The sequence below is a fragment of the Narcine bancroftii genome, chromosome 1 (genome assembly GCF_036971445.1).
Source record: "Narcine bancroftii isolate sNarBan1 chromosome 1, sNarBan1.hap1, whole genome shotgun sequence".
Lineage (NCBI taxonomy): Eukaryota > Metazoa > Chordata > Chondrichthyes > Torpediniformes > Narcinidae > Narcine > Narcine bancroftii.
Genome location: NC_091469.1, coordinates 353,725,657 through 353,745,514, shown reverse-complemented (window position 1 = coordinate 353,745,514; position 19,858 = coordinate 353,725,657). Strand labels below are relative to the sequence as shown.

The 19,858-nt window shown below is 38.8% G+C and overlaps 1 protein-coding gene across 3 annotated transcripts in view; it reads left to right on the top strand.

Annotated features, from left to right (window-relative positions):
* mrpl3 (mitochondrial ribosomal protein L3) overlaps positions 1–19,858 on the top strand; it is a 79,667-nt gene that overhangs the window by 45,729 nt on the left and 14,080 nt on the right. For all 3 annotated transcript variants that reach the window (XR_011348777.1, XM_069911246.1, XM_069911252.1), the window contains 3 exons: positions 5,371–5,482; positions 6,795–6,872; positions 15,980–16,057. Coding sequence is in view for 2 of the 3 variants with exons in the window: in XM_069911246.1 (XP_069767347.1) it covers positions 5,371–5,482; positions 6,795–6,872; positions 15,980–16,057 (268 nt within the window). In the remaining variant the exon portion in view is untranslated. The remainder of the gene's footprint in view (positions 1–5,370; positions 5,483–6,794; positions 6,873–15,979; positions 16,058–19,858) is intronic.

Genomic DNA, 19,858 nt, shown 5'->3' with positions numbered 1-19,858 from the left:
CGCATGATTCTAAAAATATTTTCCATCTCCTTTGTAATCTTTAATAATTCAATGGTATCTGTAGGGTTATATGTCTTGGACTTGCAGCAGAGAAATTTACAAAATCTGAATACTAAGTTGATCAAACACAATGTTTGATCTTAACAAATGTATGGGTTAAAAGGAATAAATCGAAGACAAAGTGAAACTGAAATGTAAAGCATTTCAGAGGATGTTAGTATAAAGAACAGTAGTGATTCATTTAGTAGAAATTTTAACTCTTTACACTTCCTTTAGGATTGCTTAATTTGACCTACATGTGTGTTAGATATATTTCAGGAAATTATGCACACTATTTTTATTCCATAAAATTCTAAAGGGGAGGAAAGCATAGATTGCTATATGCAGTTTTCTTGTATATGCGACTAACTGGCAACATTTGAGAGAGGATCACAGCTGAAGGTTTTATTGTCGTGCCTTTTGCAAAATTCATTGACTGGTTACTGGGGCTTTTTATATTAGAAATAAAATTTGAGACTGTGGAGCAAGCAACTACCTTACCACCCTCATTTTCGTTGCATCTAAAAAGACCAGGTTTCCCTCACAAATCTTGGCATCTCCAGGGAGACCTTTTGTATCTTTCAATTAAACGACGCTGAAATGGCTTTCTGATAGCAAAATTTCAATTTTTATTTGAATGTTGATATAATGTCCATGATGTCAGATTCAGGAAAAGAGTGTCTACTGTGGGTATAAGTGATTCCAGCCCCTGCATGTTCCTGCACAAAAACATTTGCTCGTTTACAATGCAACCAGAGGATTCAACCAGCACTCTTAACATTTAATTCCTATTCCTTGATCTGTTCAAGAATAGAGGCATCAGAAAATTTGATATTGCAACGGAAAATGTGCTTTTCACTAGGAGAAAGCATTACAATTCACAGTGCCAGTCCACTGCTTGGGAGGAACCAATTTTTAAGTGACTTCTAATGTACTTGCACGGTTCTGCATTCAAAAGCACGGGCTTACTTTTTGAAGTACTGCAAAAAGATGTAGTTCGTGGAAGTTGCCCCTTCCAAAGCAACTTGCAGCAAATCAAATTGAGCCATCAAGTAAAGTTCAAGGGCACAGTCTTTTATTCCTTCATCCTCCTTTCTTAGTCTTTCTATCTGTATCAAACAAAACAAAAGCAGCAGCTGTTGCTGTGAACTAAATGTCACTTCCTTCTTTAACCTTCCAGTTGAGCTAACCTAGAGGGTGAAGATTTGGATTATGATTATGCCATTACACATAACAGCTGCATCTCCCTCAAATTTGCTGGTATCTGTAATTATCTACTAATCTGCATGCTGTTATGCTTTTCTCCTTCCCTCACCACCCTTGCACCCTACAGAAAGTCTGCAGGGAATATTGCAAATACAAATTCTACTTAAAATATAAACATGATTGTCTATTAGTACATTTACAGGAAATCCATAGCACAACACAATTATACCCTTTAGTATTATAGGACAAAATGTCTCATGTTTAACTGGCTGACTTTTTAGAATTTAATTTGTTCTTTCTGAACTTAAGTGATTTGTGATAACTGAATGTGTGCCTTTTAGAAAGTGTTTTATCTTGTGCTTTAGCATCGCTTGCACATGAATTCATTTACCGCTCAGTATAAATTGTAAGGATTTGAGCAAGAAAAATTGGTGTAACCATTTTAGTAGTCTAAATTAATCTAGAGGCTTAAATTAATGAGAAGGTGACAGTTGTTGAGCATAAAAGTGTAAGCTTCACAGTTAAAAAAAAAATCGATAGAGGTATCTGCAAAGGAAGTAGACAACCAAAATGTATAGCATGTCATTTTCATGTATGTTCGGAAAACTTTGGGACACTTTAGGGAGTGATGTATAGAAAGTGCTTCTAATATATCAGTCTTGTGCTTACAATTTCCAAGATTGGTGAGGTCACTGCAGCATTAGAGAGGCATGAGCTGCTGCAGGTGGGCATTCCAAGCAGGAAGCTACCCTGCAGGCAATGTTTGGTATAAGAAGTGAGTGGTCATCCAAAAAGGCAGGAAAATCAAGAGTTACTTTGTCACTATGATAAATATTATTCCAAGACACGATGCAATGGAGGTAAGGACTGAAGAGAAGCAACAACAGAAATAGAAAAGCAGTATTTATAGGGAATTCCATAATTACAGTGGCTGACAGGCATTTGTGCATGTTTTAATTGTCTCCCACACAGCACCTTGAGCTTGAATGTCAGGGTGAAAAGATGCAAAGGGATTTGGGTTGGATGGATGAAACTCTAGCAAGAAATAGAATAGTTCTCATAGTCTGCTAAGAGAGTTTCAGAAGCTATAAAAAGGTATATAGCTCATTTATGTTAGCACACAAAATGCATTAAATAATGTATTTGGAGAGCTGCAGGTGACGTTAGGCACATGGGTCAGTGGTGTATGGGTAATGATGAAGGCCTATCTTAAAAAAAGAGGACAAGATGCAAAATATTCCTTTATTGGCTGTATTCAAGAAAGATGGGAAAGGATGAAAGGAGTGGGGTGGCAGAATTGATTAAGTAGAGTACTGGAGAATGTCCTTAGCACTCATGGGCAGAGACTAAATTGATTTTGTTGAAACACCATTACAGTATTGTGGCAACTATATATGCCATAATCTAATGGGAAAGACATCGAGAAGCAAATTTCCAGGCAGATCTGAGATAAGCAAAAAACAGAACAGAGATATTAAGATATCAAAGATAATGAAGGGGACAATATAGTAATGGAGTAAGTATTGGTGGAGGAACAGCAGACATGGTGTTCAAAAGGGTTAGGGTAGTTGTGAGAAAAGTACATTATTCACTCCAAGGAAAATAAAAGTTAATTTCAAAGGAATGAGAACTGATCTGACCCAGTAAATTAGAATGAAAGAATGGCAGGATAAGCTGTAATTAAACTGTCATTGGCTGATAAAAAGACATTTCAAAGCCAGCGTAAGAGCATTTCCAAGAGAGAGAAAGATGAGATGCTTGAAGACAGTTCAGTGGGCCCAAAGAGAGCAGAACTGAAGTAAAGACAAAAAAGATTGTGTCAATTAGAAAATGTAGATACTGTAGTTCAGAGGAGAAGTAAAAAAGGAAATGGGCAGGGCAAAGAGAGAGTACGAGAGAAGACAAGTGGCACACATAAAACTTACAAATGAACAAATCTCTGGCTGAACAGGCTCATGGCGAAACAAGCCTCCTTTTGTTTCTTCAGTTTATTTCATTTGCAAAGATTTGGATTGGATCAGAGGTGTGATTTTTAATTTTAAAAACTTACATTTTAATAAGCAACCCTTTGGAACAGAAATTGAGGAATGTTTAACTAAAACCACAGGTTACATTAAATCAGGCCAGTAATAATTGAACAGTAGCCATACTGCATTGAGAGTTGTGGAAGCAGCAAGTGTTTTTATTTGCTTGTATTTGGAATAGCCAAGGTTATTCATCCCAACTAATCTGTGCTGGTGGTCATTGAAATTAAGCCCAGTCACCCATTTATTTCAACCGAGGATGCTGTACTGAAGAAAAAAAGTAAAAACTGGTTGAAGAAAATTCCATTTATAACAACTCACACAACAGAATAAAATGAAATTAATCCATGTTCACAATGAAATTTTAGGTGAATAAACATTTTAAAACTGACAAATTAATTTGAAATGTCATATTAAACAAGACCAACCCACTCACAGCTCCAACAACCCAGCTTCAGTCCTGACTTGCAGTACTGTATTCATGCGGATTCATTCCGTGGCTTCTGATTCTCTGGCTTTCTTCCGCATCCCAGATATGGCAAGTTAAAAGTTTTATTTTTGGTTACTACAAAACATCCCTGGGATAGAAATATTTTATGACAATTTGGGGAAATTATAGACATATGAAACAGAACAGGTTTCAGAAAATGGGGTTACTCTAGTACAAAAAAAGTGTACTCAAGAAAAGATATGTATACAAAAGAAATGTAAGCAAGAAGGAAGAGCAAACATAAAACATCGAGAAAATAAATATTCAGTAATAAATAATGTGCAAAGTAATTGTCCTTAGATGAATCTCTGATTAAGTTTGTAGTTTAGGTGTCTGATGGAGGGGTGGCAACTGTTCCTGAACCTGATGGTACGAGTCTTGTGGCACCTGTACCTCTTTCCTGATGGCAGCAGCGAGAACAGAGTGTGTCCTGTGTGGTGGAGATCCTTGACAGGCTGAATGAATGGCCTTTTATTATAAGAAAGCAGTATCAGAATGGTGAAAGGGAGCAATATCTAAAATATTGAAGTTTGATACCAAGAATAAATTGTGATGTTATTCTCATTGCCATTTAATATACAATATTAGGAATGAAAATGTTCACAAGCAGATAAACCAGTGATGGAAGAAAAGTTAATAAATAATAGGAGAAAAGCATTAATAAATTCACCCCCGCCCACCCCGCACTGCCAGTCTCACCCCCCCCCCCCCCCCCCCGCCCACCCGACTCATGCTGCCGGTCTTTCCTCCCCCCGACTTGCGCTGCCATCTCCACCTCGCCGGATTTTGGAACTTTCCCGATTTTAGATGTCTGGATAAAAGATTGTGTACCTGTACTTGCTTGGAATTTACTCAATTAATTAGTAACTGGGAAAAAAACTAGTAAACTTTCTAAAACAATTTAAACTTAGAATATGTAATGATTCACTCCAAAATTGTCTTCAAAAGGGTTGTGGTTATACGCTTTACGTACCTTTCAAAATTATAAGTTAAAAGATGTTTATTTCTTCTTCCATCCAAGTGTGCAAGGTTTCCAATTTACATAATTTTTCATAGACAAATGAGACTTTCCCTTGAATAACAAAAATTGCTCGTTGCTTGTTACTTTCAAGGTCCATTATGTCTTTCAAGTAACCATCTTATCTTTTTTTGCTTTTGCAGCAAATTTAAATCTGCAAAACTGGTTCCTCATTATTCATGGAAGCCAAACAATCGAGAGCCCAAAACACTGGAATTTCTGTCATTTGTATAATCCAGTCACATATAAATCAAAATTTTCATGGAATATTAATTGGTCAGAATTCATCAATAAATCTATAAAATACTTTATTGTTGGCAATTTTGGGCAGTTTTTATACTGAAGAATTAATTACTGTTTAAACCTAGTGAATTTTGTATATAATAATATACAAATATGCTGTGTTTAGGGTATAGTTTCCAAATAGTTAGGATGTTTCCTCTAAGGGAAACTACATTTCAGCCATTTATTTAGTTTTATTTATTGCTATTTCAGTCATTTTGAAATCCTGGAAGAATATGTCTGAATTATGATATGGAGCTTTGAGATGACCTGTATAGAAAATGTATTTTGTTCTAATCCCATTTTTGCAGAATTGGTAAAGGGTTTCAAGGAGTTATGAAGAGATGGGGGTTTAAAGGCCAACCTGCGACTCATGGACAAACCAAAACCCATAGAAGGCCAGGAGCTTCTGGCCCTGGCGGTGTAAGTGTTATTTATTAATACAGTATTTCCAGCACCACCATTCACCCATTGCAATAGGTTCCAATAATGATCTTATTTCACTGGAGCTCTTTTAGTTTAATGGCTTGCCTTTGTGTTTAGTTCATTTTGATAATGGTTTTTTTGTCAGATACTACTTTGATCATTGTATTTTGCTGTTTATTTATTCTCACAGGAACTTTTATCTCTGTGACTCCCTGCTTTATTTATTCCTACCTCCCCTACCCATCCCTCTCTAATCTTTGACACTTTCCCTTGCCATCATACAAGATACAATAACCTAACACTAAACCTCTTTCCTCACCATCCAGGTCAGTCAAAAATTCACAATGATTGCAATCCATGCTCACAATGAAGTCTCCTCCACTTTGCTGAAATAGAGATAGTGTAGACTAAATGACTGTTTTGCGAATCGGCTATGCGCTGTCTACAGTGGCCATTCCTGATCTCACTGCATGTCATTTCAACTCTTCATCCCATTTCCACACTGACCTGTCAGTCCTTGGCTTCTCCACTACCAAAACAAACTGGAAGAGCACATCATATTTCCTCCAAAGTATTCTTCAAACTAGTGGTATAAACATTGCATAGTTCTTCTGCCTCTTTCTGCTTCTGGCTCCTTCCACCACCTGCTTCACCTGACTAACACCCATTCTGGTTCTCCTTTCCCTCCTCCACCTAATCCATCCATTATTTTATTACATATTCCACGCCTTTAGATTCTTATTTCCACATAATCTTGGAGCCTTTGTTGCCACTTCCATCCTCCATTCCTATCATTCTATCTATTCAAACATTTCCTTTTATCTTTCTTGGCCTAATACCCACCAGCAGGTAACTCCTGACTTCACCCCTCTTTTCTCCTTCATCTGCTCATCATCTCCATTTCAATCACCTGCCGGCCTGTCTCACCCCTCCCTCCCACCTGATAATTTTGGTCACCACCCATCCCATTCTCAGTCCTGATGGTCTCAACCCAAACGTCACTATCCTTTTGCCTCTGCAGTTGCTGCCCTATCCACTAAGTTCCTCAAGCAGTTTGTGTCTAACTTTAGTGATGTACAATAAGATTTGTGATCCTTTATCTACCTTTTGAAAATTCATAATTTCAAAAGTTACAATTCTGAATGAGCATATAGGTTATTAAAATTTTAGAGATATTATATTTATAGTAATATAATTTTAGATGTGTACTATATTGACCTGGATAATAGGAAACAATTATATTCCAATCCTGTATTATGAAACCTTAAATTTGCTAGCTTACAGATATATTTTGTTTTCTTAACTTAAGGATCCTGGTAGAGTTTTTCCTGGAAAAAAAATGCCTGGAAGAATGGGGAACATCTACAGAACAGCTCGAGGACTAAAGGTAGTATTTATTGAACTATGATTAAATTGGAGAAAGATTGCAGAATAGTTATTAATCAAGGAGAAAAAAAATATTAAAACACTCTAACTATTTGTTAGAATCTAATCAATCATCAACCTGTAATAGTGCTATGGTGGCACTACGACTCCCAGGAGGCATCGAACCAGCAATGTGATGTCAGTGCATCAGAAGCACATAATTCTGGCTTTTAAAAGGTTGCGCAGATGATGCAGAGTAAATCAGTTTGATTCACTCTAGAAACGCCTTGTGCGGTTATTTTGTCATGTTCACTGTGACTCCAGTGGCCACCGTTGGTGACCTCGACGATTTCAAAAATGTATTTTTGGACAAACATGGTCTCTGCAGCCATTGCTATGAAGCTACCATCTTTCTGGACAGCTGAGCCTGAACTGTGGTTCCAACAGGCTGAAGCACAATTTCACTTTCGCAAAGTCGAATTGGACACCACTCGTTATTACCATCTCATCAATGCCCTGGACCAGAGGCTAAAGGGTCGGCGACTTCCTATGGGATCCATCACCTACCAGCAAGTATATGCTTTAAAAACACTTCTATTATGTGTATATGGTATGTCCCATAGGGAAAGGGCACCAAACCACTGTATTTTGATGGATTGGAAGCCAGGGAACTAATGGATGAAATGCTATTCCTGGTAACTGGCGAAAGGCATGATACATTATTTGAGCAGCTCTTTTTTAGAGAATGCCAGATGATATTAGGCTTTTGTTATCCACGTGTTCATTTGAAGACCCAAGACAAACATTCTGTGGCTGGTTAAAAAGCACAGCAAGGAAAGACAAGTCTGCACAGCCAACCCCTCTGATATTGACCCCGTGTCACACTCCCTACAAGCAGGCAACACCCCAAAACAAACAAGCAGCCAACGCCCCAAGACAAACAAGCAGCCAACGCCCCAAGACAAACAAGCAGCCTGTGGATACCTCGTCTTGGTGTTATTACCACAGGCTTTGGGGGCTAGATGCCCGCAAGTGCCTTCCACCCTGCCTATTTGTGGGAAACGCTCAGGCCAATCACCTGTAAGGGTTTCAACAGTTGGGGTGAAACCTGTAAGCCTACTACTGTATGTATGGGACCAGTTGTCCCAACGAAAATTTCTGGTGAACACGGGCTCAGATGTTAGTGTATTTCCACCCACTTGTTTTGACGCACGCCATCCTACCCCAGACTTGCAATTACAAGCAGTTAACAGTTCCAACATTCTGACCTTTGGCACCAGGAAGATGAATGTCAAGTTCGAGAATCATCTCTACACTTGGTCATTTATTATAGCAGCAGTATCCAGACCTTTGCTTTGTGCAGATTTTCTTTGGGCTTATTCATTCCTCATCGACTTAAAAGGGCATCGGCTAACAGCTGGAACTACTTTTCAGACCATTCCTCTGGCGGACGCCTATACTCTTGCTCTGTGCCTCCAAACGTTATATAGACCAGTGGATGAATTCTCCAAGCTGTTGGAAGATTTCCTTGAGATTACTACACTACAATTTTCTGTCTCCACTGCAAAGTATGCTGTTACTCATTGCATTTGTATTAAGGGCCTACCTATCCATGTTAAAGTGTGTCTCTTGCCTCCAGAGAAGCTGTGTTTAGCTAAGGAAGAGTTTGCCAAGATGGAGGAACTAGGCATAATTCGTAGGTCCGACAATCCCTGGGCCCACAAAACACAATGGAGGTTGGTGACCTTTTGGAGATTACAGGTGGCTTAATGGTGCCACCACTCCAGATTGTTATCCAGTACCTCATATTCAGGATTTTGTGGCTAATTTGCATGGAGCAAAGATCTTCTCCAAAGTTGATGGCACGTGGCCGTCACCGAGAAGACCATCCAAAAAATCAATAATTACCCCATTTGGGTTGTTCAAATTTTTACGACTGCCATTCAGATTAAAGAATGCCTCTCAATCATTTCAACGGGTGATGGATGCTTTAGGACATGGTATGACCAATGTCTTCATTTACCTCGACAACGTTTTAGTGGCCAGTGAGACTAAAGAAGAACATTTGAAACATCTTCGTACACTTTTTATTTGTCTTCACAAGTTTGGACTGACCAGCAAACCAGATAAATGCATTCTTGGGGCATAGGATTACTCAGGAAGGTGTGACTCCACTGCCATCCAAAGTTGAGGCCATTGCCAAATACTCAAGACCTGCTACAGTTAAAACCCTGCAGGAATTCTTGGGAAAGGTAAATTTTTACTGTCAGTTTCTTAGAGGAGCAGCTCATATCATGAAGCCTCTTTTCGATTTACTGTCCAAAACACCAGAGCCATCCATTGGACTGGAGAGGGAAACAATGCTTTCTTGAAGACGAAAGATTTGCTGACTCATGCCACTCAGCTCAGCTACACAGTTTTAAATGCAACCACTGCCCTTTCTACAGATGCAGAGGTCGACAACCTAAAAGTCAGACAAACCTTCATGCCAGTTCTGGGGAGGGTCTGTGTAGCAGTGCTATGGCAGCACTACAACTCCCAGAAGGCATCGAACTGGTTATGTGACCTCAGTGTGCGATGACATCAATGCGTGTTGTGCACATGATTTGGGCTTTTAAAAGGTTTTGTGTGTTCTGAACAGTAAATCCATTTAATTCACTGAAGAATTTCATCGAGTCCACTGCGATTCCAGTGGCCACAATATCTATTATCTTTGAAAGGGGTAAGGGTCTCAGAACTATATTCAATATGCATTGTAAATTACATCGGCTATAGACTTCTTGCAATGAATTATATGGGGAGATGTTGATCTTTTTAAGAACTTAGTCATGGTGTTTAGCTTTGTTCTTGAAATTTGGAAACCGATATATAATTCCAAGAGCCTATTCTGCCATTCAATGAGATAAAGGCTGATCTGTAAATTAATTCCAAATAGAACATAGAGAGATCTTCAGCTCACTTGTCTGCTGAGCATGAAATCAAAATCAAACTAAAATTCTGCTGCAGTCACATGATAGATATCCCTCATTTCCTTCAAATTCATGTGTCTATCTAGAAGCCTATTAAACGCTACTATTGTATCTGGTTGCATGACTATAACTGGAAAATTTTTCCAAGCATCCATCAGCCTTTTGTGTATATTTTTAAAAAATAGATAAGTAGGAAAAAAAATGAAAGAAAAATTTCCCCAAACATCTCCTTGAATTTCCCCCCCCCCCCCACTTCAAATGTAAAGTTCAATGTTCAGATTGATTTTCAGAGTACATACATGACCAGGCAGAATTTCTATTTCTTGGTAGCACAAAAAACTACTCAAGAAAAGGTACATATGCAAAAGAGAGAAGTATAAATAAAGAAATGTAAACAAACTGCAATACATAAAATAAATATTCAATAATAAATAATGTGCAAAGTCAGAGTCCTTAAATGAGACTGAGTTTGTAGTTTAGGAGTCTTTTTTTTAAACTTTATTTAAGATTTTATAAGATGAATAACATATAGGATTACATTTTAAAAAAAATTAAGAATAAAATAATAAAATTACAATATAATATCAGTAATCTAAATAAACTATACCCTCCCCAATAATTATTACACATTAATAACCCAACTCAAATTAGTCCAACCCCCCCTTTCCCCCCAAAATAAAGAGTGAAGAATTAATAAAGTTAATGTGAGAAAAAAACCCAATTACAAAAAAAAACAAAAACATAACCGATTAAAATACTAACAAAAAGAAAAGTAATTAATACTAAGATATCAGACTTAAAAAACATAGCATCGGACTTGTCAGCCACAAACGAGCCTGCAGCTGACGTGGACATTTTACCCCCTCCATAAATCTTCATCCGCGAAGCCAAGCCAAAGAGAGAGAGAAGAAATGCATATATTTAACAAACGGAGTTAAGATGAAACATATTTAACTCAAATTTAATATAAAAAATTAGTAAAGTTAGTAACATTATCTATCAAAAATTCTTAAACAATAATCAATTCTTAAAAAAAAATTGTAGCATGAAAAAAAGATGAAAAAAATCTTTCTCTATAAAGATAAACCTTCACCAAATATCAACTAACTTCACATCTATCATCATATTAGTCACATAAACCACGATTTTAAAACAAAATTCAAACCTCATTAAGCATTGTACAATTCAATTTTAGTACTCTTCCACCATTTTTCCCTTTGACTCTTAAATAGTTATCCAATAAAAGCTCCAATACCACATTTAAATATCCCCAATCATTACATTAAAATTCAGATATCCAAATAATAAAAACACATCTACAATGAAATCTATATCTTCAACAAATGGAGCATAAACCACAAACAAAATTCAAGCCTCATTAAAAATTCTACAATTCAATTTATAACTTTCACCATTATTCCCTTCGTTCTATAACTAAAATAGCAAAATAATATACACCAGAATGACCACTCCTTTCACCTTAAAGTTAAAGAAAAAATATATAAAAAAAACTTATCCATCCCATTCACATTTAAATTTCAGATATTCCTTATCTACTGAATAAACTTTACAAAAAAAACCACATCAATTTTTAGTATTTTAAACAATCAAATGCTTTCTTATGCTTTTTTTAAATATTTAAACAAAAAAATCCCCTTCACTCTTTAATCTAATAATACAAAAAAAAGGAAAAAAAAACGGGTAGGAGGTTAAAAATACCCCCTCCCGTCTAAACCGCGCAATGCGGCAACTCCCCAAAAAAAATGGGTGTGAGATAACTCACACGTAGCAGATGACTTTCAGGAAATAGTGCCTATCCAGTTCTCTCCCCCAACTCTCACTTCATCTTAAACTAACATCATCATTATTTAATATCCCTTTTTTTAAAAAAAAACATTAGAAAAAAAAAGGACAACTCTTCTTTTAATCAACTCCAACTGCCGAGTCCCCATTACAACCATTCCTTCTTGGAGCACGGCTCTTTTCTTCCATCTCTTGTCTCCTTAGAGATCGCGGCGGACTATGTCTCTGTTGAAACTGAGTAATTGGCAGCTCTTGAGCAAATGCTATAGCTTCCTTTGGAGAATCAAAGAACTTTGGTTGGAAACCATCTTGAAAAACCTTCAAAACAGCTGGATATCTAAAGGTTGCCTTATAACCTTTCTTCCACAACAACTCTTTAGCAGGATTGAATTTCCGTCGTTGGAACATAACTTCTTGACTCAAATCCGCATAGAAGAAACTCGATTATTTTGAATCATCAAGGGTGATTTTCTCTGTTGTGCATTTCTAATAGCCACTCGTAAAATTATTTCTCTGTCGTAATAATTCAAGCAATGATCCAAAACAGGTCTTGGACTTTGACCTGAAATAGGTCTTCTATGCAAGGCTCTGTGACCTTCCGGCAAACCAATAATCTTTATATTGTTCTGTCTGGATTGGTTTTCCAAATAATCAATCTTTTTCACCAAATTTTTATTTTGAGTTTGTAAGTCTTCGACCATTTTGGTCACATCAAAAACTTGATCTCGTATTTCGTCTATATCTTCTTCACACGAATGAAATTTATCTCTCACTTCAAGCTTAAAAGCTCCAAACTCAGCCATCTATTGAGAATGTATTTTCACCAAAGTATTAAACCTAGTACCAAGTTCAGTCATAATCTTGAATAATCCCTGCATTGTATAAGATAATTTAGATTCAAGATTCACAAAAATCTTTTCAATTGGAAGAGATTTTGGCTCAACAGATTCCTGCTTCTTCTCCAAAGGATCTTCTATTCCTTCCTTCATTCTGGTTGCCTTCCTTGTAGTATGACTGCGTGTGGAAACCCCAGCCACAGCCTCTCCAGCAATGACTGGAGGACGCTGGCCGGGGTTTTCCCCAGTCCATAATGTATTAAATTCTCCCAGTACATCAAGTTGTATAGGTTCTTGTATCTCAAGAGATGCAGTTTGCAGCGCCACCTCTACAGCTGACAAATGCCTTTGAGTAACTCTTTGTTTTAAAGGCTGTTTGGCGCCCTCTTTGGGGGGCTCTACTGATGTAACATAGAGCTCTACATCCGAACACTGTACCTCTCTCCTGGGATCCATTTCACGCTGAGTCCCGGTGTCTTTCCTGTAGGTAGGCTCCAAAACTTGAACTTTTGGAAAATGTAGTTTTTTGATGATCTGTTGTCGTTTTTTTTTTGTTGCTCTTTTCCACCAATTGTGCCATCATAAGTTAAATTAACAGCACTGAAATTATCTAAACTTTTAAAGAATTTTAACAGGCATTTCTAGACAAAACAATAAGATAGAGTCAGGAGAGGACTGGAAGGCACGTCTGATCCTTATGCCATCTTGCCACGCCCCCGTAGTTTAGGAGTCTGATGGTGGAGGCGTAACAATTGTTACTGAACCTTGGTTGTAAGAGTCTTGTGGAATCTATTCCTCTTTCCTGATGGCAGTAGTGAGAGCAAAGCATAACTTGGGTGGGGAATCCGTGATGATTGCTACTGCTTTCTGACAGCAGCGTTACATGTAGATTTTCTCAATGATGGGGAGAGTTTTGTCTGTGACATACTGGGCTGTGTTCACTACCTTTTGCAGGGCTTTCCATTCAGGTATTGGTGGCCCCCAGATCAGGCCTTGATGCAGCCAGTTAGCACACCTTTCACTAGACATCTGCAGAAGTTTGCCATGGTTTTCAATGTCATATCAAGCCTCCTCAAACTCCTGATGAAATAGAGGTGCTGATGTGCTTTCTTCATGATGACATTATGTGTTGGGTCCAGGAAAGGTCCTCTGAGCTAGTGACTCCCAGGTATTTGTTCACCCTCTCCAACTCTGATTCCCCAATGATCACTGAATCAAGGGATTCAATCAAAGTCCACAATCAACTCCTTGGTTTTAGTGATGTTGAGTGCGAGGTTGTTGTTAGTACACCATTCAGACAAGATTTCAATCTCCCTCCTGATGCTGGCTTATCATCCCATTTTATACAACCCATTACCATGATATCGTCAACGAATTTGTAGATGTGTCGATGTGCTGACCCATACAGTCATGGGTGTAAAGCAAGTAGAGCAGAGGGCCTCTGGTACTGATGGAGATTGTAGAGGAGATGTTTGAAGGTGAGGAAATCCAGGATCCTGTTACACAATGGTGTATTGAGGTCCAGGTCTTGGAGTTTGTTTATCAATTTTGAGGAGATGATGGAGCTGAATGCCGAACTGTTGTCGATAAAGTGCATCATGATGTATGCGTCTTTGCTGTCCAGGCTTTGTACAGAGCCAGTGAGATGGTATTTGGTGTAGACCTGTTGTTGCGGAAAGCAACTTGGAATGAATCCATGTCACTGCTCAGACAGGAGCCAATGTGCTTCAACACCATCCTCTCAAAACATTTCATCACGTGGAAGTGAGTGCCTCTGGTTGGTTGTCATTTAGGCAGGTTACCATAATCTTCTTGGGCCCAGGTACAATTGAGGCTTTTTTGAAACAGGTGGGTACCACACTATGTCAGAGTGAGGTATTGAAGATATCCATGAATACATTGGTAGGTTAGTCAGCACAGGGTCTCAGTACTCAGCTGGGTACCTGGATTCCTTCGATTCACTCTCCTAAAGGCACATGTCATCGTCAGATACTGAAAGCAAACAACTGTCGGGGGACTTGAGGATTTTCAGTGATTCCTCCTTGTTCTGGTGATGGTCAAATCTGGTGTAGAACGCATTGAGTTCATCTGCGAGTGAAGCTTTACTCTCTCCTACTGCACCAGATTTGGTTCTGTAGTAGGTTATAGCATTTAGTCCCTGACGCAGCTGTCAGGTATCATTCATTGTTTCCGTTTTCGTCCAGAAGCTCAACTGTATATCCTCTAATGTGTGATGCTTTTATCCTGGGCAAAAAATTCTGACTATCCACTCTATCATTGCTTCATGATTTTATAAACTTACATCAGATTGCCTCGCAGTCTCCTACACTTTAGAGAAAACAACCAAAGTTTGTCCAACCTGCATAACTCATTGCCTCTAAACCAGACAACATCCTGTTAAATCTCTTCTGTACCTTTTTCAATGTCTCCACATCCTTCCTGCAGTGAAATGACCCGAATTGCACCCAATGTTCAAATTGTGTCCAATTGGAGGTTTGGAGAGTTCAGATTGTCGATGGAGCAGCAGGAGCACTGGAGGTAAATCCAGCAAAGGGAAAATCCTCTGAAGGGACTCACTTTTGGTTCTCTTTCCCCTATTGTTAGGGATGCCGGGTATCATGGCAACTCTTTGTTTGCCTTAGAGCATACAGAAAACTGAAGTACATCATGCACATTATATTTTCAATATATGACAATAATAAGGAACCTTTTGAACCTTTTAATACAGGATTTGAATTCATAGTCCATTATGGGATACAGGGAACTTTGATTCTAATTGGTTAAATAATTTTGTATAAAAAGCTAATATCAGCAATGGTGGACAGACGCATCTATTCACTAGTGTCTTTTAGAGAAAGAAAGTAGCCCTACTGTTTTTTTTTGCTTTGTCACATATTTTCATTACAATGCTTGCCTTTCCACAAATGATCAAATGTGTGCTTTCCAAGAATCAGTTATTTGATGCTACTTTTTAATTCCGGTAGTATCTGTATATTTTGACAATAATGATGTTCAGTTTGCTCAGTCATAACATTGACCTTGAGTCGATGCACACATACAAATTGACCAGTACATTTTCCCACATGCCAAATGAGAAAAGCCAAATCCAATGAAACCTTTTAGAACAGTTCATTGGCTGGGAAGCAGTGTGGGTTATCAGAAGCTTGTGAAAGGCATTTTATAAATGCAGCTATCTTTTCATACTCGCCTTCAGGTCCAAACTATCAACTGAATTTTCTTGATAAATAAGGAAAACTCTATTGCTCTAATTACCTCAGCCTGGATTTAGTATAGCATTCAGTGTGAATTTTAAACATTTTATAAAAGGTGAAGGGGCAGCAAAATGGAAATGATAGAAAATCATGTGGCTTCAGGAATTAATAACTGGTAATTATCAGAGCAAATTTTCAAAAGTAGTTTTTACACACCTTTTTGGAGTATTATTTTGTGCATATATACTTGAAAGGCCTGTTTGGGGCCCCGGAGTATTTTTACATTATTAGATATTCATGCTTTTGTAGGTATGGAGAGTGAATACAAAACAGAACATCCTTTATATTCATGGGTCTGTCCCAGGACACAAGAACTGTTTAGTAAAGGTAAGAGACAAATATTTTGCAATTTATTAAGTAAAGAATGCTTCAAAGCAATAAGTTGAAAAATATATATAGATTGAAGAGCTTGTGGGAGATGTTGGGTAGTAATTTCTTTTGAAATGCTTCGAATCTTTGTCGTAAAAATTAAACCACTATCCAAGAAAAATGTGCCTTTTGTGTATTTGGCTTGTTTAGAACCAGTAAGTAAAATCCTTTTATCTTTATTATCCATTTTTCTGTATCTTGGTGCTTTATGGTACTGTAATTTCATTTATGCCATTATTATTGATGTATCTTAAATGTGTGGTTGTAGCAAGTAAGAATGTTACGTGTATCTGTAAATTATACTTGTGTAATAATCTTCCTGCCATCCCCTCACACTCAGTAGAAAGAATTTATCCATCCTTCTGTTGCCTCAAATATTTTTGAGGTACAGTATAAACTGGCAACATCAATGAAGTCTGATGTATTTCAACTACTATGCCATTATTATTGATATATCTTAAATGTGTGGTTGTAGCAAGTAAGAATATTACGTGTATCTGTAAATTATACTTGTGTAATAATCTTCCTGCCATCCCCTCACACTCAGTAGAAAGAATTTATCCATCCTTCTGTTGCCTCAAATATTTTTGAGGTACAGTATAAACTGGCAACATCAATGAAGTCTGATGTATTTCAACTACTATGCCATTATTATTGATATATCTTAAATGTGTGGTTGTAGCAAGTAAGAATGTTACGTGTATCTGTAAATTATACTTGTGTAAGTATCACCCTGTACAAAAACAAAGGCGAGAAATCAGACTGCTCAAACTACAGGGGAATCACGTTGCTCTCCATTGCAGGCAAAATCTTCGCTAGGATTCTACTAAATAGAATAATACCTAGTGTCGCCGAGAATATTCTCCCAGAATCACAGTGCGGCTTTCGCGCAAACAGAGGAACTACTGACATGGTCTTTGCCCTCAGACAGCTCCAAGAAAAATGCAGAGAACAAAACAAAGGACTCTACATCACCTTTGTTGACCTCACCAAAGCCTTCGACACCGTGAGCAGGAAAGGGCTTTGGCAAATACTAGAGCGCATCGGATGTCCCCCAAAGTTCCTCAACATGATTATCCAACTGCACGAAAACCAACAAGGTCGGGTCAGATACAGCAATGAGCTCTCTGAACCCTTCTCCATTAACAATGGCGTGAAGCAAGGCTGTGTTCTGGCACCAACCCTCTTTTCAATCTTCTTCAGCATGATGCTGAACCAAGCCATGAAAGACCCCAACAATGAAGACGCTGTTTACATCCGGTACCGCACGGATGGCAGTCTCTTCAATCTGAGGCGCCTGCAAGCTCACACCAAGACACAAGAGAAACTTGTCCGTGAACTACTCTTTGCAGACGATGCCGCTTTAGTTGCCCATTCAGAACCAGCTCTTCAGCGCTTGACGTCCTGCTTTGCGGAAACTGCCAAAATGTTTGGCCTGGAAGTCAGCCTGAAGAAAACTGAGGTCCTCCATCAGCCAGCTCCCCACCATGACTACCAGCCCCCCCACATCTCCATCGGGCACACAAAACTCAAAACGGTCAACCAGTTTACCTATCTCGGCTGCACCATTTCATCAGATGCAAGGATCGACAAGGAGATAGACAACAGACTCGCCAAGGCAAATAGCGCCTTTGGAAGACTACACAAAAGAGTCTGGAAAAACAACCAACTGAAAAACCTCACAAAGATAAGCGTATACAGAGCCGTTGTCATACCCACACTCCTGTTCGGTTCCGAATCATGGGTCCTCTACCGGCACCACCTACGGCTCCTAGAACGCTTCCACCAGCGTTGTCTCCGCTCCATCCTCAACATCCATTGGAGCGCTTACATCCCTAACGTCGAAGTACTCGAGATGGCAGAGGTCGACAGCATCGAGTCCACGCTGCTGAAGATCCAGCTGCGCTGGATGGGTCACGTCTCCAGAATGGAGGACCATCGCCTTCCCAAGATCGTGTTATATGGCGAGCTCTCCACTGGCCACCGTGACAGAGGTGCACCAAAGAAAAGGTACAAGGACTGCCTAAAGAAATCTCTTGGTGCCTGCCACATTGACCACCGCCAGTGGGCTGATATCGCCTCAAACCGTGCATCTTGGCGCCTCACAGTTTGGCGGGCAGCAACCTCCTTTGAAGAAGACCGCAGAGCCTACCTCACTGACAAAAGGCAAAGGAGGAAAAACCCAACACCCAACCCCAATCAACCAATTTTCCCCTGCAACCGCTGCAATCGTGTCTGCCTGTCCCGCATCGGACTTGTCAGCCACAAACGAGCCTGCAGCTGACGTGGACTTTTTACCCCCTCCATAAATCTTCGTCCACGAAGCCAAGCCAAAGAAGACTTGTGTAATAATCTTCCTGCCATCCCCTCACACTCAGTAGAAAGAATTTATCCATCCTTCTGTTGTCTCAAATATTTTTGAGGTACAGTATAAACTGGCAACATCAATGAAGTCTGATGTATTTCAATTACTTTTGTTCACATCAAAAGGATCAGACTGTTATGCTTGCCAGCTTTCTAGCCTATTTGATTGCACATAAAGATCATCTGGTATTCATTATTCTTACCGAATTGGTATGGTTCTGTAGTGTCTTTGAAGAATCCATCTTCACACAAAATCAGTGCAAAATCTAATGTTATGAGCAGCACAGTTCAGCCAGCGATCTAGGTTTCAATCCAGCACTGCCTGTGAGGTGTTTGCTCTCTCCATGCTGGAATAAGTTTCCTTCGTTGGCTCCTGTTTCCTCCCATTGGTTGCAAAGACTTATGGGATTGGTGGGTTAATTGGTCATGTGGGGCTATTTGATCAGAGTGGGCTTTTGAATAAAATATTAATGTTGCTGTATCTGAGCTTTTTTCCAAATGACGGACTTCCTAGTAACTTTTTAGGATCTGTCTGCCATAGCAGTGTGGTAGAAATAATTAATTATCCCCAGAAAAACTAGAAGCTGCTTTTGTTGAACTGAATAAAGGTTAAAAAAAAATCATTCTTTTATGTCTGTTATTTTAAAAGATGTCCATTATATATTTGAATTTTTTTTAAATATAGAGATACACATTAGTGACAGGCCCTTGCAACCCACAAGCACGTGTCACTCACTGAAGTTTTAATATACAAGCCCTTTGGCCAATGATGTTGTGACAACCGATAGAAATCTACTCAACAAACTAAATATTCCATACCATACAGCCATAGCCGTCTATTTTTCTTATCCATGTGCCTGTCTAAAAGTCTTTTAAAGGTGCCTATTGTACCAGCCTCTCACAACTGCTGGCAATGCATTCCAAGTGCCCATAGCTCTTTGTGTATATTTTAAAAAAAAAACAATTTAGCCCTGACATCTCCCTTAAACTTTCCTCCCTTCACTTGGGTGCTTGTTACTCTTGTCCTGGGAAAAAGGTGTGTTCCACCTTATCTGTGCCTCATAATCTTGTAAAACTATTAAATCATCTCTCATCCTCTTCGCTCCAAAGAAAAAAGCCCTCACTCTCTTAACTTTACCTCCAATCCAGGCATCACCCTGGTAAATCTCCTCTGCACCCTCTCCATAGCTTCCACATCCTTCCTGTAATGAGACAACCAGAAGTGAACCTAATATTTCAAATGTGGTGTGACCAGAGTTTTAGAGAGCTGCAGCATCACCTCATGAACTCAATCTCCCAACTAATGAAGGCCGGCAACACCGTAAGCCATTTAAAATATCTAATCAACCTGCACGACACCTTAAGAAAGCTATGGATTTAAACCCCAAAATTCCT